At 40.0% G+C, this 14,510-nt stretch overlaps 1 protein-coding gene across 1 annotated transcript in view; it reads right to left on the reverse strand.

Annotated features, from left to right (window-relative positions):
* NIPAL2 (NIPA-like domain containing 2) overlaps positions 1-12,528 on the reverse strand; it is a gene marked incomplete at its 5' end in the record, with an annotated part of 30,520 nt that extends 17,992 nt beyond the window's left edge. Inside the window, 2 exons of the mRNA XM_010180456.1 lie at positions 1,778-1,837; positions 12,357-12,528. Of these exons, the coding sequence (XP_010178758.1) occupies positions 1,778-1,837; positions 12,357-12,528 (232 nt within the window). The remainder of the gene's footprint in view (positions 1-1,777; positions 1,838-12,356) is intronic.
* Between the last annotated feature and the right edge of the window lie 1,982 nt (positions 12,529-14,510).

A 14,510-nucleotide genomic window follows, 5' to 3' on the forward strand; every position in this document is an offset into this window, starting at 1 on the left:
AAAGGATTCTGGAAATATGAAAAAAGCTGTAAGTAAAGCCTCATGAATTAGCATTCCAACTCAGCAATGCATTTTCAAATAGTCTCTGTTCTAATACCAAGTGCATAACAAAGGAGAATCCATCCTTTGTATTTCTCACCGGCACAAAGCAGGTCACACAAACTTACCCTAAAATGAAAAGACAAGTTGTTTACTGCGGCAGACAGCTATGCAAACCACTGTAAATAAACACAGCTCTCCCAAAATCAGTGTGGCCACAGAGATCTGCACCAGCCTATGGACCTGCCCTGGAAATATCAAGCACAACAGACATGTTCCAGTCCAATGCTCATGTGAAGCTGTCATGAAGCCAAAATTTTAGCTGCTCCTTGTTGTATTTGCAGACCTATGAATTGTTTTATAAAAGGTCAATTCGCAAAAGACTGTTCAGCCATTCGATTGCCAGGGCCTCCTTTTCAAGGTTGAACTTGCATTACTGTACTTTTAATAAAAATTTGGAAGTTCTGCCTTATGGACATCCAGCTGACAAACACAGATGTTCATTGAGGTATTGAGATAGGAGTGAGCCGATCCTGAGCTCATAAGCTGTATTGGATTAAGGAAGATATTAACTAATCAATTTTTTTTTCAAGTAATCTTTAACATTCTTGGCAAATCTATAAATCTGTGTGTAATATAAGGCCCAGGAATACAAAACAAAGCACATCCAGAGGACTTTGCTGGCACTGCTATTGCACATAGTTCCTTTAGAAGAACAGAACTGTTCTATATTTATGTGCTTGCAAAAACATCACCATATTTCCCATCATACAGCTCATTCCTATGGAATGTAGCAACATTGTTAAATCCTTCTTGCAAAGTCAAACTCACAGAAATAAAATAAATCAGCGTTTGAACACTAGTTAAAGCAACACACAATGTATAAGACCATAAAGGAAACATGATCAGTCAAGGGAGGAGGGGGCTTGAATGTAGCAGCTGAGCTGGCAAACTTGGATCCTAAACCTAAGTAAATATTCCTGGAACAATGCTGAGCAGATCTCTCCAAAACTTTCATGAGAACAGTGGGATGTCCTCGTTATAGTGTGAGCAATCAAGCCTAGATGCTAGGATCCCCACTGAAATATCAGGTGCCCTGTAGCAACATCAGGTGCACTGTCGCAGCTGAGATGGCTTGGTGGAAAGCCCAAACCCTGAAATGTGCTTGTCTCTCACTATCACTGTGTTCAAGCTGGGCAGTTTTGACATACAAAAAAATCTTGGATACAGACAAAAAATTGACATGCTTTTACAGTGAAGATTGTGTTTCCCAACAGAACATTGACAACATGATTATTTGTTCTTTGAAGTGATAATACCAAAAAGGAAGTTGTCACTTTTGATTGAGCTTGAATTCTTGTGCAATGTCTATGCAGTAAGAAGAAAAAAAATCCTATATTTGAATGAATAAATTCATTGTTTTTATTAAAGTTGTGTTGTACTCATAAAGATAATACTAAATACAACCTCAGAGGCAAAAAATAGACAATGAAAATAAATTTAAGCAATAAGGACACATAAGGAATGAGTTACAAGAGCAGAGGATTTGGGAGTGCAGTCTTTTCCACATGCATTGAAGATTCTTTCTCTTTTTGTCACTTCTTCCAAATTTTGAAAGTATCTGCCTTGAAACACTTGCTTGGGAAAGTGGGAGTGTGAAGGTGGGGGGCTGCGCGAGAGTTACATCTTGCTAAGCATATGGTGACACACATGTCCGTATTAGCAAACGTTAGCTTACCCAATATATCTGCAGCCCTCATGGTCTTCTTTAGGAATGAGACAGAGATAAATGCACTACCTAGAACAGAAATATAAAGACATTTTATGTATTTGTTAGAATATCAAGTGCTATAGCAAAAAGCTGCCCTGGGCCAAGTTTAAATATTCCTTATGGCTGTTGTTACTGCACCATACCATGATATAACCAGCCAGGAGTCCATTTTGGCAACAAACCAACCCTCAGTTTTTGTAAGATTTTAAACATAAGCCTCTTATGTGGTTGAAAAGATGCAATACTCTTCCCATCTCCCACGCAGACACTGCTTAAACTGCTCTGATTCAGTCTCATGTGGAAGTGTCAGGAAAGCTGGGCACCGATCAGCCTTACCATTTCACTCCACATTTTGCTACCAACTCATTATATGTACTTGCTCAAGGCAAATTGCCTCAGAGAGGGAGAAAATTCTGCTTCTTTAGACTTCAGTGTATTAGAGGCTTACAAGTAAAATAGTAGCAGTACCATCATAGGATAGAATCTTAGGGATCATCTAGTTCAACCCCAGTCGAGAGGAAGAAAGCCACTACAGAAGCATGGTATTTAGCATGAACTAATAGAGTGGTCATGATGTCTGCAAACAAGCAGATGGGAGAACAAACATATGTATTATCCAGGAACACTGCCCACAGTCTTCTAGACCCATCTTCTAGCCATGGAAATGAGCTCCTGTTCCCTGGGCAACTCTTTTCCTTGCTCAGGTCCCAAATCTCCCCTCTGCCAGCTCCTAGCCCTGCCTCTTTGGGCTGGGTAGCAGTAGCGGTCAGGCCAGGAGTTTTGGTAGGCAGCTCAGTGCAGGCATGTGCTAGAGAAGGAAGAAGGCGTTTGGACTTAAGAGGGATAAAACTGTTGGCCACCTGGGAGAGATGGCTCTGTTCCAGCACACAACATTAAAGCATCTACCTCTAAGGGGAGCAAAAGAGGCTGAATAGCTCTTATGTAAAAGAGATGAGGAAAGGCCTTTGGGAGAGCTGCATTGGTAACATTAGATTCATTCAGAAACCTCAAATAAAGACTCTGCCCAGGAGGGACAGTGAAGGGACACACCGAAACAAAATTATGCTGTTACAAGAGCTCTGTTCCTGCCTACAGCGGGAAATTCTTGGCTTCCTCTTGAAATAACAGTTTTTGCAACCACCTTTGCCTCATTATCTCTATTGTTCTGATAGAAAATTTAATTTGTGGTTAGCTAGTAGATGTACTCTAGATAAATCGAGAGAGATTCATACCGAGAGGTAATCAGGGAACTGGAATTAAGCATCATGTCTGTGTTATCCAGTCAACAGAAAATCAGATATGGCAAAAGTCATAAATTTAAACTGTTTAAAATAGAGTGATGGACATCTATGAAAACTAGTAAGTGCAAGAAAATAATCTTCAACTGAAACTGTTCACTGAAAGTAAGCTGCCTGACATGTTTTCTTTATTCTATATTTCAGTGACAACTTTGCTGGAGAAAAGACACTGGTATCCAGGCAACACTGGTAATAACAGAGCTACCTAAGTTTAGAAAAGAAAGAGGACAAAACCCAGGAAAGCAGCAGCAGCAACCCAAGATAGTGCAGGAATTAATTACTGCTCTGTCTCCCTGCTGTCATAGCTCTCCCAAAGCCCACCTCACCCACCCACCTAGGCAGTCACTGTCACAGCACAGACTTGGTGCTTAATGAACTGATGCCTCAGCAACTGCTTTTTCTTTTTTGAGCACCCCCTTTGTTTGGGCTCTCTGCATTTACTGGAGATCTAGTAAAAGCAATTTAGGGTTTGAATCCAGTGTTGGCATCTAATTTGGAGTGAGATGAGTTATGCCCAACATTCCACGGCCTCATTCTCTGGAGATGATGAATGGCAACTTGGGGGAGCGCAGTCTCTGATGCTGGCAGGGGGCTCAGAGGACACTGGAATGCATCCAGATGAAGAAACTTGTCACTCAGCCTGTCAGCCACATTAATAGTGCATTCTAACGTGGCCAGCTCTTTCTCAAGAGATAGCTGGTAATGCACAAGAAATCATGAGTTTAGCAGAATGTATGTATGTATAATTAATGCTCTTTATGATGTGTTATATGTAGAGGAATCTAAAAATAGGAGAGGTTTTAAGAACGTATATTAAGCCACCTGGGATTGAAGGAAAAAACTGAAGTAGGAGGAGAGGTGCAACACAAAGGTGAGGAGAGTGAGACCCAGGAGAGGCTTTGAACACAGAAGACAACTGTCCCTGTGGATAAGCCACCAACACTTTCTATGCATTCAACTAAAGAAGAAAAGTTAATGGGGTAAATCTAAGCGAAGAAACAGAACTGATGAGATGCTAGAGGACACACAGGACTGATCAGCAGCCCAGTAAACTCTGGCTATTACCTTCAGGGGTGAATTCTAAACAAGTTGTGATAGCACAGCCAAAAGAGCACCTTGTTATTAAACATCGCCTAACACAATTTTAATTTTATTTTTATTTTGTTAATTTTCTGGGGTTTAAGCTCCATAAGTTTGACTTCTAGTCTTTTATGTTCATCAATTTGTGGGGTGGGTTTGAACCAGGTTAAATCAAAGAAACCCAGGGCAGATTGTCTCAACACAGACAGTGGCTTTCTAGAAATGATGTGCCAGAGGAGGAGGGGTATGGAGGGATCCTGTGAGCCCCAGGAGCACAGGCTGGCCTTTACTTACTTTGCCTTCTGCTGGCTTTGCAGCTGTCCCTGGCTGGCAAGACAAATGGCAGGCACCAAATTGCACCCCAGGAGCCCAGTGAGAAACGTGCAACCCTCACAGCTACTATGCTCTTCTTCCTCAGCTCCTTTGGGAGAGATCACTCCGACTTGCAGCCTCAGGAGCATTTAGCCACCTAAGACATTAACTCTTCCAGAAAATGCAGTTTAAGTCAATATGCTAGATGGCCAACACATTCCCCCCACCATCTCTTCCCTGCCTGGTGGCCTCCAAGCTGATCTTGCTGTGAGCAGGAGGTTTTGTTAGGGACCTCCTGAGGTCCCTTCCAATCTGAGTTATCCTAGGACCCTGTGAACTGTTGACAGAAGAGTAAGTGGGCATCCAGAGGCCACAGCTAAGCCCACCAGATACATGAGTTAAAGCTCTTACTGCGTCCCAGATTCAGCTTCTAAAAGTAGTCCTGTCAAAACCACTGTACTTCACTTGTTCCCCACCATCTCTCACACTGCAGGCGAGGTGTCTCCTGTCTTCCCACTTCTCTTCCTCAACACCAGTGATGTTACACCTTCACACTTTCCTCATAACCAGCTTCCCTTCCACCATGATTTCCCCCCATCACCGCAGCATGAGTATAACTTCTTATCACCCAGCCCAAATTTTCCCTTTCCCACGCCAGGGTCCTCTTGTTCCCCCTCTGTGACAGAAGCTCTGTGCCTCCTCCTCCTACATCATTATACTGATATGGGAAATAAATCACTGAACATTATATTCAACTCTATGGATGAATTATTAATGTCTTTGCAACTGTTCATTTGTTTGTCGGGGTTTTTTTAGAGCTATAGGCAGTTATAGAGATTGATATCTGTGCCAGCAGGAAGGAGTAGTCTCTGATTTTGTTTTAATTGGTCAGCAATAGAATACAACAATACAGAAATGCAGACAAAAAATTGTGTTAAAGTGTAAACTGGCAACAGCTTGGCAGCAAAACAAGCTATTTATCATTGTTCTGAAGCCTCATTGGTTTTGAACCACTGGTTTTAGCAACAGGGCACATACACAACTCCAAGTCCAAATTGTCAGCCTGTAAGTCATTGAAGCAAAGACTGCACCCCTGGTTGTCTGAGAAGACTTGTATACTTGGGGGTGAATCAGAACATTTTTAGCTTTTTAACTAACTTGTAAGACTTTAAAAAATAGGCACAGATCCTACTCCCATGGAGAGCAGTGGCAGAGAGCCTGCTAGAGAAGGGCAGAAAATCCAGGAGATTGTCTGTCAAGGATTGAGCACTACAGAACCAACATATCCTAACGAAATCCTTGAGTTCACTTCATGCCTTGATTACATCATGCTTATATTAACATATATATACTGAGAAGTAAATAGGTGCTCTAAAATATCTGTATCTATATGACAGAGCCTTTCTGAAAGCTCATGAAACTTCAATCTGGAACTACAGAATTAGTATTACAAATGAAAAATATGACTTGGCATTACATCAAAATCAGGATAAATAAAAACTATTGGATAGAAAATGAGGAAAAAGTGTTTGTTCAGGAGCTTAAGTGTTATGTTGAAACAATCTTGTCTTCTCATACATCAGCATAAAACAGGCTGGTTTGTATTCATTATTGAATGAATATATATTCACTGAAGCACGTGATTTTCAATTAAAATAGAAAAAAATGGTAGAAAATGTCTATTTTCTGCATGATATGCAATTAAGTGCCTTAAGGGAGGGCTGTAATGGTGCTACACACAGCTTAGTCAGACACTCATTCTCCTAGGAGAGTGATAGTGTGCAATTATCTCCATATGTAGGTTTTCTCCAGCACAAACAGAAATAGAGTAGAGTGGTATGTGGGTTCTGTCACTAGCAGACACTGAATAGTGAGAACCCAGCTCACAAAACAACTCCTCTGCCTCCTAGACATGAAAGCTGCAGTTAGGATTGTTTCTTGTTTGTTTCTTTAAGAAAGAGATAATACAAAACAAGGGAAGTTAAAGACAGAAAATATTGGGTTGGCCACAAAATAATTGCATGTTTTTCTGAGTAAATGAAAGGCATTTTTCATTGGAAACAAACAAAAAATGTATTAAACAATAAATTGACCATTTTTTTCAATACTTTTTGCCATCTTTCAGGCAACTTCATGATGCTGCACTCAAAAAAGGTCTTATCGTTTTCAGCAATAAAACAACTCCAAGAACAATTTGATATCCTCATCAGCAGTGAAGGTTTTACCATTCAAGGCATTTTGTAAAGAATGAAAAAAATAGCAGTCTGGTGGTGCCGGGTCTGGCAAAAAAACACCGCATGCATTTGATCAATGCCTTTATTTTGTTGTCATCAACTTTGATTTGCCTTCCTGAGCATGGTGCATCTTTAACATCAAAATCCAGACCAAAATTTAGCAAAGCAATTCTGACACTGCTGTAGTTTTAAGGCATCTTCGGCATATAAATTACATAATTTTTGATGAGCTTGCACAGTGTTTTTTCCTTTTCGAAAGTAATACAGCAATGTATGACAAAAGTGTTCCTTCTGATTTTCCATTTTTAAATCAATGCCAAAAAAATAATTGTTAAAGAAGTCATGCACTTTCTTTTTCTAAAACAAGCTTAAACTGTCAGCTATCAAGTTACATAATGAATTTGCAGTTTAAAATGAAGTTAGTTACATTTCAAGACATGTATGTACATCTATTAAAAAATCGCAATTACTTTTTGGCCAATCCAATTCATACTGATCTGCGGAGTGTATTTTCCACATTTTATCCAATCCAGACATGAAAGACTCAAATGGAAGAGTGTCCACAACTTATTTTTCCTACCCAAAACTATTTCACAAATAAGTACATTTAATTATTAATTTTTTTCCTGGCCCTGAGGCCATTTATGAATCTCAGCTTTTTACCTTTATTTTTATTGTTGGACCATACTCTAAATAATTTCTTTCATATGTGTTCCTAACTCTAAATATTAATATATCCTTCCTTTTCCTCTTTCCAAGTCTTAGATTAGCTTTATGTGCCATTTCAAATAGATTAGTACTGACCTCATAAATGCATAGGCTGCTTTTGCTGCTTTTTTGTTGTCCAATAGCTTTCCAATAAAGACAAAAAACTGAATGTTTGCCTCAAATGTTCGTTCTGTTAATTTTAGCTGATTGGTAGCAAAGCTAAGATCACATCAGTCACGTAAAGTAATTTAAAACAGTTGGAAATGCTTTGATTCATCCCAAACCCGAGCTGCTGTAGCCTGCCATGCAGTCAGAAAGATCTGGAGAGAAGATGAGCAGGTGAGTACATTTGATTACTGCAGTCCAAATGGACAGGAGGCTAAGGGGGCAGAGAGAGAATTAGGAGCAGCTCTTTCTGGGCAAGTACCAACATTTCCACAGGAAGTCTGGAGGCTGCACATTAAGAGTGGACAAGAAAAAACGCTGAAATAATGAGGTTGCCAGTCATGAGAGAAATGTGGTTTAGCTGAAGAAGGATGGTCTGAAATAAATAATAAGATCCAGTGCTCAAACACTTTTATGAAGCATATTCAGAAGGAAAGGAGTTGGTTTGGAGAAAGAAGCAGTGCTCACAGCCTTGAAACAGGCTAAAGTATCTCCTTCTCATGCAAAGGGCTATTGAAAGGAACAGAAGGACAGAAAGCACAGACTGCCTCTAATGCCCATGCACAAAGCACAAGACAGGCTGGTCCATGGGCACTCTGCAGGCACTGATAGATAAATCACAGCTGTCTTTGAGTACCTGTAGCACCATCTCCATAGTGGAGTCTGCATATCGACAACTCATGCCTGAGAATCAACCTGCCCTGAGACTATTATCTTAAAACTTCCTTCCTCTTACCCTGCCTGCATCTCAGATGTACTGGCTTGCTTATGGGGAGAGCAGGAGTCTTAGGAAAAACATTCTACTGACTTAATGTGGGTCATTTTGGGGTAGAAAGGGGAGAGGATTCGGGTATGAGGAGGATCGAGTATTTACACCTGGTGGGACCTGGGTCTTCTTCAAGGCAAGAGCTCTGTGTTAAGGAGGATTAACACTAATTTGGAGAAAATTAAAGAATACCTTTATGCATAGTCAGAGTTACACAGAAAGCTAGCTCTGTGCAAGACATCTGGGAAGATATTAATCACAGCTAATTAACTACTCAAACCTATTTTTAGTTTATACGATAGGTATTAATGGTGCACTAAATACAAAGGAAGATATTACAGAATTTAGTTAGTTGATGTATGACCTTGTATTAACTATTCTGAACCCTGAACTTGGAGCATTTCTAATGTGATTAAATAGTAGTACTGGAATAGTATAAGAAAAAATTTTGCCCATCCTTAATGACAATATCCTAATAACCAAATAAGCCAAATGTCAGAGATTGTTAAAAAAACCAAACCATTAAGGTGACCATAATTCTGGAAACTGGATTACAGGACATACACACTGCAGGGAGAAGGAAGAACCCTGAAAATCCTTTTGTTGCATCTTCTAAACAAGTACGAATAAAGTATTTTAAAGAATAGTCTGGTGAATATTTCCCAGTTCCCATTAGTAACAGAGTTCTCAAAATCCCAAGTTCTTGGGCTGCAAAGATGTCTCATTACAGTGAGTGGGAGAAATCCATTTCGATGAGAATATCTGAGAATCTTTTTCCTAAAGTACTTCCAGGGATATCAATTTTCAAAGTCTAAAGCAATTTCTTGCCCCACAGCTATTTAGAAGGAGCATATAAAAATGTAAAGGGATCTCAGCAATGTCAGTCTAAGTGAGTTAAGTGTAAAACAACTCTCTACAGAATGATGAAAACTGCAGAAGAAATGATCTCTGATACCACTGACCTCTCCTCACCCACCTCCATCCCCCCAAGTTAATTCTGTAGGCAAAAGCAAGACAATGAGCTAAAAACCACAGCAGCCTAAAATTACACATGCTACATGTAAAACATTATTTTTAATTTTTAAGTATAAAAAGCTTTTTAATGATCACATCAAACATGTATTACTCCTCCATTTTAAATTAAAAATTTACCAATTTCTCCTCTTGAAGAAAACAACTGCTGTCTTCTCAAACTATTAAAAACCCTGAACAGATGTAGAGCTTGCATCATTGCAACCACACACAGAAATACTTCCACTGAAGAAAGAAGAAAATTAGTCTTTGTAGCTTAATTCTATGAAAAAAAAATCTACTGGTGTAATGCCAATTCATGGTCTGTGGTGCTGGATTTTTTCTAAAACAGCCATCAGAACCAGCCAGCTCAATAGAATAAGGCACAAACTTTTTACTATTTAATTGATACCGGGTTAAGTGTAAAATTCATTTGGATACAGTTAAATGTGGTAGCAGAGCATAATAGATGTTGGCTCCATCTATTTTAAGACCCAGAATGCTTCCCGTCTCAGAGGTTTGGAGATATGAGTACAGCCCAAATCCATTCTAGGCAGAGACTGTAGTCTGCCTTAGCCTCCTCCAAAACCCCGGTTCCCAAGCAAAGGAAACTTTCTGTGCAGACCAAGGGTGATGGGGATCTCCAGAGAGGCCCCTATATGTCTGGGCATATCACAAAGCACGTATCCCCTCAGTGCACCATAAGTACTGAGTGCCTAATGTCAGTGAGAGTCAGGTCCTACCATGTTGGATGTATTGACTCCAAATTCGGAAAAAAATGCCTGTCAGAAGGGTGGACTTGGGGTTTGGATACACATTTGGACTTTGTTTGTTTGTTGACTTACGAAAGACACACATCCAACAATACCTCAAAACAACTGCCAACCAGAATGTGCAATATCCACCCTCCACCACTTGAAAGAGGTCACAACAATAAAAATAACTCATCTTTTAAATTGGAAGACCTGCTGCCTAAACTATCTTTTGCCCAGTTGTTAGCAGATGATGTGCATGTTGGTCAGTCTGTCATTGCCTTAAATGATGAACTGTTCTAAAATTAAAAGGATGCGCTCTCTCTCCGGCTCTAATTTCTGAAGACAGGAAAGTATCTAGTGGTAGGAAGTGTTACTGGGAATTTATTGTTGTAGTTGGCTGCCTACATCATTTTTAGTTTCCCTTCCTTAAGGGAATGTTTGCTAGACTAAATAAAATTTCAGATATCTCTATTGTTTGGGCTATGAAATGGATAATGTCAGCTGATATATGGGAATGGAATATAAGATATTAAAGTGCTTTCTGGGGTCTTCCAGGATAAGCATTTTGGGTCAGTTTAAAATAACCTAACCTGTATGAGAATTTTGATAAGATACAACAGTTAGGAAAATGATTGCTTGGTATTTGTTATAAGTAAAGGGAAATGGAGAACGTAGGACATAGATACAACATTTCTTTGCATATTGCAAAGGCAAAGAAGAAGGAATCTGCCGAGATAAAAATGGATCCTAAATGTAACCCCTTCTTTGTAGCAGCTTAATAACCAATGGATTTTTTTTCCCTTCCCACTGCCTTTTGTTTCTTCTTTCTGGTTTTCTGTATTTGCATTTTATTCAGTTTGGACCACAAATTAGATTGCTCAGTGTCCCTTTACACTCAGAGACATCTGGAAATGTCTACAATTGTTAAGAATATAACTACTGCCACCAAAATCACACTAGGATATGTCATGTTAATTTACATTTCCATCTCAGGTAATATCTCATTCCTTTCTTTGAGAACTTCTTTCCTATGATGGTGAAGTACAGTGGCTTTATATCTCATTCTCCAAAATTCTGCAATAGTTTAACATTGAAGGTTACAGTAAATTCCCAGCAGTTTCCTTCCCCCAGTATCTCTTTGCTAAATTGCACCCACATATGGTTGGCTGCCTCCTTCCAGTACAGCCAGGCAGTTCCCCAGGAAGACAATTCATCTTTTCTACCTTCCCATGCAGAATCATTCATTGCAATGTCACTTCCAAGCATGAAGCTGGTAGCGAGAGACAGGCCATGAAATGTTACCACTTGTCAATAGCAAGTGAATGAGCTCCAGCGTATGCAGAATTGCAGTCATATCTCAGCCCAGGATGTTTCAGCTGTGATATGAAGCAACTCAATTAAGATACAGCTGCACCCTGGACTCCTGTTTTCACAGCCTTTGTACAATACCAGTCTGTCCACTCTGCTTTGCGTTAGCACAACATGATAACATATTTTATAATGTAAGTTTCTTTACCAAAGAAACAGACATCTCTACCTTAGCTAGTCTTCTAAATATCTTAATTACAAAAAAACCCACGTGAACTAAGGAGTAAGCTCGTATCAAATGAGTCCTAAGGATAGGATTTCTGCCAAAGTCCAATTAATCTGCATACAAAGGAACAAATTAACAACTTTGACAATGTCCATGAGGAAACTAAACATTTCAGGAAATTCCTAGGCCCTTTTTGTCACACACTGCAGAGAGTCAAGCAAGTTTGCCCACATCTACATGAAGCATGGTGATGGGCAGGGAATAGGCAGCAGAAACTGCTTGGTGTTATGATGACATAGAAAACGTGCTGTAGGTACCCAGGATCAGACCACAGCTCTGTGCAGTCCGCAGGACACCAGCCCCCTGCTTCAGGGGCTCGCAGATCCGGCACGGATACACACTGGTACAGCCCTGGATGACCAACTGGCAGGAACTAGCAGAGTAGAGTGACACGAAAGACAAAACTGTAGAAAAAGAGATATTAGAAGAGTTCTCTGTGTTAAGTAGAGGATTTGTGTTAAACTGTCAGCTCATGTGATTATATGAATTATTTTCAAACCACAACATTAACTTTTTCCACTTGTGTTCCTGCTGCAGTTTCTGTGGTACTCTGTTCCTCTAGTCACAAGCAAGCATTCAATTAAAGTATGTACCCAAGCAAGAATGAAAGCAAACCATCTCACCTATGACAGATACAGATCCCAGTGGAGCGATAATGGCAATGGGGGCAAGTCCATAGGCTGCAAAATTGCCCACCTCTCCGAGCCCCAGGAGTGTAATCCCACACCACCATAGCTTGCTCATGTAGTAGGGCTTCGGCTCTGTCTGGCAAGCCAGTCGGAGATGAGCGCATTTCTAGAAAATTAATTGTTAGAAACAGGCATGAAAAGAAAGGCTTCCATTGTGTTCTTATGTCTGACACAAGTGCAGTAATTAAGGGGCTGTCAGCTTCAAATTCCAGGTGCATCCAGGTTTTCTTTTTAAACATGACTTTCAGCTTGTTGTTGCAGATTTGTTGTTGCAGATTGCTTTGTGTTAATTCAGTGCTGCTTCGGATGTATGCTTAGCCACGCTGGAAATGACTGCAAAATTAGTTCTCTGAATAAACCCAAAACATATTAAGTGAATACTAGTTAGTGCTTCCTAGCTATCACTGCACACCCCTGTTCTTCTTTCAAAGCAAAGCTCGACAGTTGTGCTGTGAATCTGGAAACACTCAAAGACAGGATATGGAGCAGAATCTGAACTGTGGCAACAAGCTGGGAGAAGGGGATCAGACAACATGGTGTTCCTGCTTCTAGCCAGAAATACAATTTCAAAAGGCAGCACTTAATCACATCTGCTGTAGGGAGGACTCTGAACTAATTAGGTAGAATTTAGGATTTGGCTACAATCTTCTGTGTGGACTTAGAAGAAGATCTCAGGTAAGCATTATTTTCAGATGGAAAACAAGGACAATATATACTCAGTTCATACTTCATCAACACTTCTTCCATAGAGAAGCTATCATTTACACATGTTAGAATTGTTTACCTTCTGGTTGTACAGCAAGAACCTGTAAATAACAAGATAATTTGACTTTGACCACACTGGTCTTCTGAAACAGAGTCCAGGCACTCTCCATCAGGAAGGTGTCAGGATTGGGAAGAAGGCAATGTTTACCACAGTAGTTCTGCAGAATATTGCTTTCGTCCTCAAATATCTCACTGGCTTCTCTGCACAGGGAAATGGGTCAAAAAGGTTGGAAACCAGATGATATGGTTATTGTAGTATAAATGGTGGTAAAATAATTTTTTTTCTCCATTGCTTGATACTTGTTTTCGGAAGTGCCCCTGCAGAGCCCCAGGGAAGTTGTAAACAATTTTCCTCGTACTTTCATTCTACTCCTTAGGCTAGACTAGAACGTATGGGCCAAACAGTAACATCTGTGATAAACCATAGTCTCAGTCGTTCCTCTTGTTGAGAGGATGCAGCACATTATTGCAGCTTCATGCTGTGAAACACACTAGGAAGAAGTTTAGCCCTCCAAGGAGAACAGGAGCATAAGGAAATCAAACTTCCCTGAGCCACAGCCCGGCAATTCACAGTAACATCCAGGACTTCGCCCGTTCCATTTTTATAAACAAACAAACAGAAAAAACCCCGAAGAGAAATGGATATTAATAATATTGTGAAATCAAGAATCAATGTTTCTGCTGAAAAACAACTAGGACAAGTTCTTAACTGAATCCTGAGCTCTGCTTTTCTCCTGAGATTCTTGTAGGAATAACTCTTGAGGGCACAGTGTGATTGAAAAGATGTGTGATGAACACAGGAGGGTGAGCTCAGCGGCTCCCCTGCAGCTCCTTTCTCCAGATGTCTGCCTTCTTTGCACAGTGTGTGCATGGTATTTAGGTGGAGGCTGTTTATAATCCAGCTGAAATACATTGCAAATGGTGGACTGTTCTTTAGCTGACGACTAGCTAGAGGGTAGAGAGGGAGGATGACTGACTGCATGGTGAGGAAAGTCAGAGAGATCAATAACATTTACCCTGTCCATTTAATAGGAGTGTGAAAATAAATATTGAGATCTAGGGAAAGTCATCTTTCATATTTATAAGATACTGTTACTAAATGGAGAAAAACTTATTTTAGAGGATAAATTAAAATTTAAATTGAAATTGTCTGTCAAATGACAATGCAGAGCTACTGGGATTTCCTAAACAGCATTTTAAAAGCTGGAAAATAGTTCAAATCCATTAAATGCTGTAAATGACAAGTCAATAGAAGTCTGTCTGCATCCCTCAGCACAGTCCCTAGCAAAGCATCCACTTTGGCACTTAGTGCCCTCAGCAGAC

Source organism: Mesitornis unicolor, unplaced genomic scaffold (assembly GCF_000695765.1).
Source record: "Mesitornis unicolor isolate BGI_N332 unplaced genomic scaffold, ASM69576v1 scaffold12023, whole genome shotgun sequence".
Classification (NCBI taxonomy): Eukaryota; Metazoa; Chordata; class Aves; order Mesitornithiformes; family Mesitornithidae; genus Mesitornis; species Mesitornis unicolor.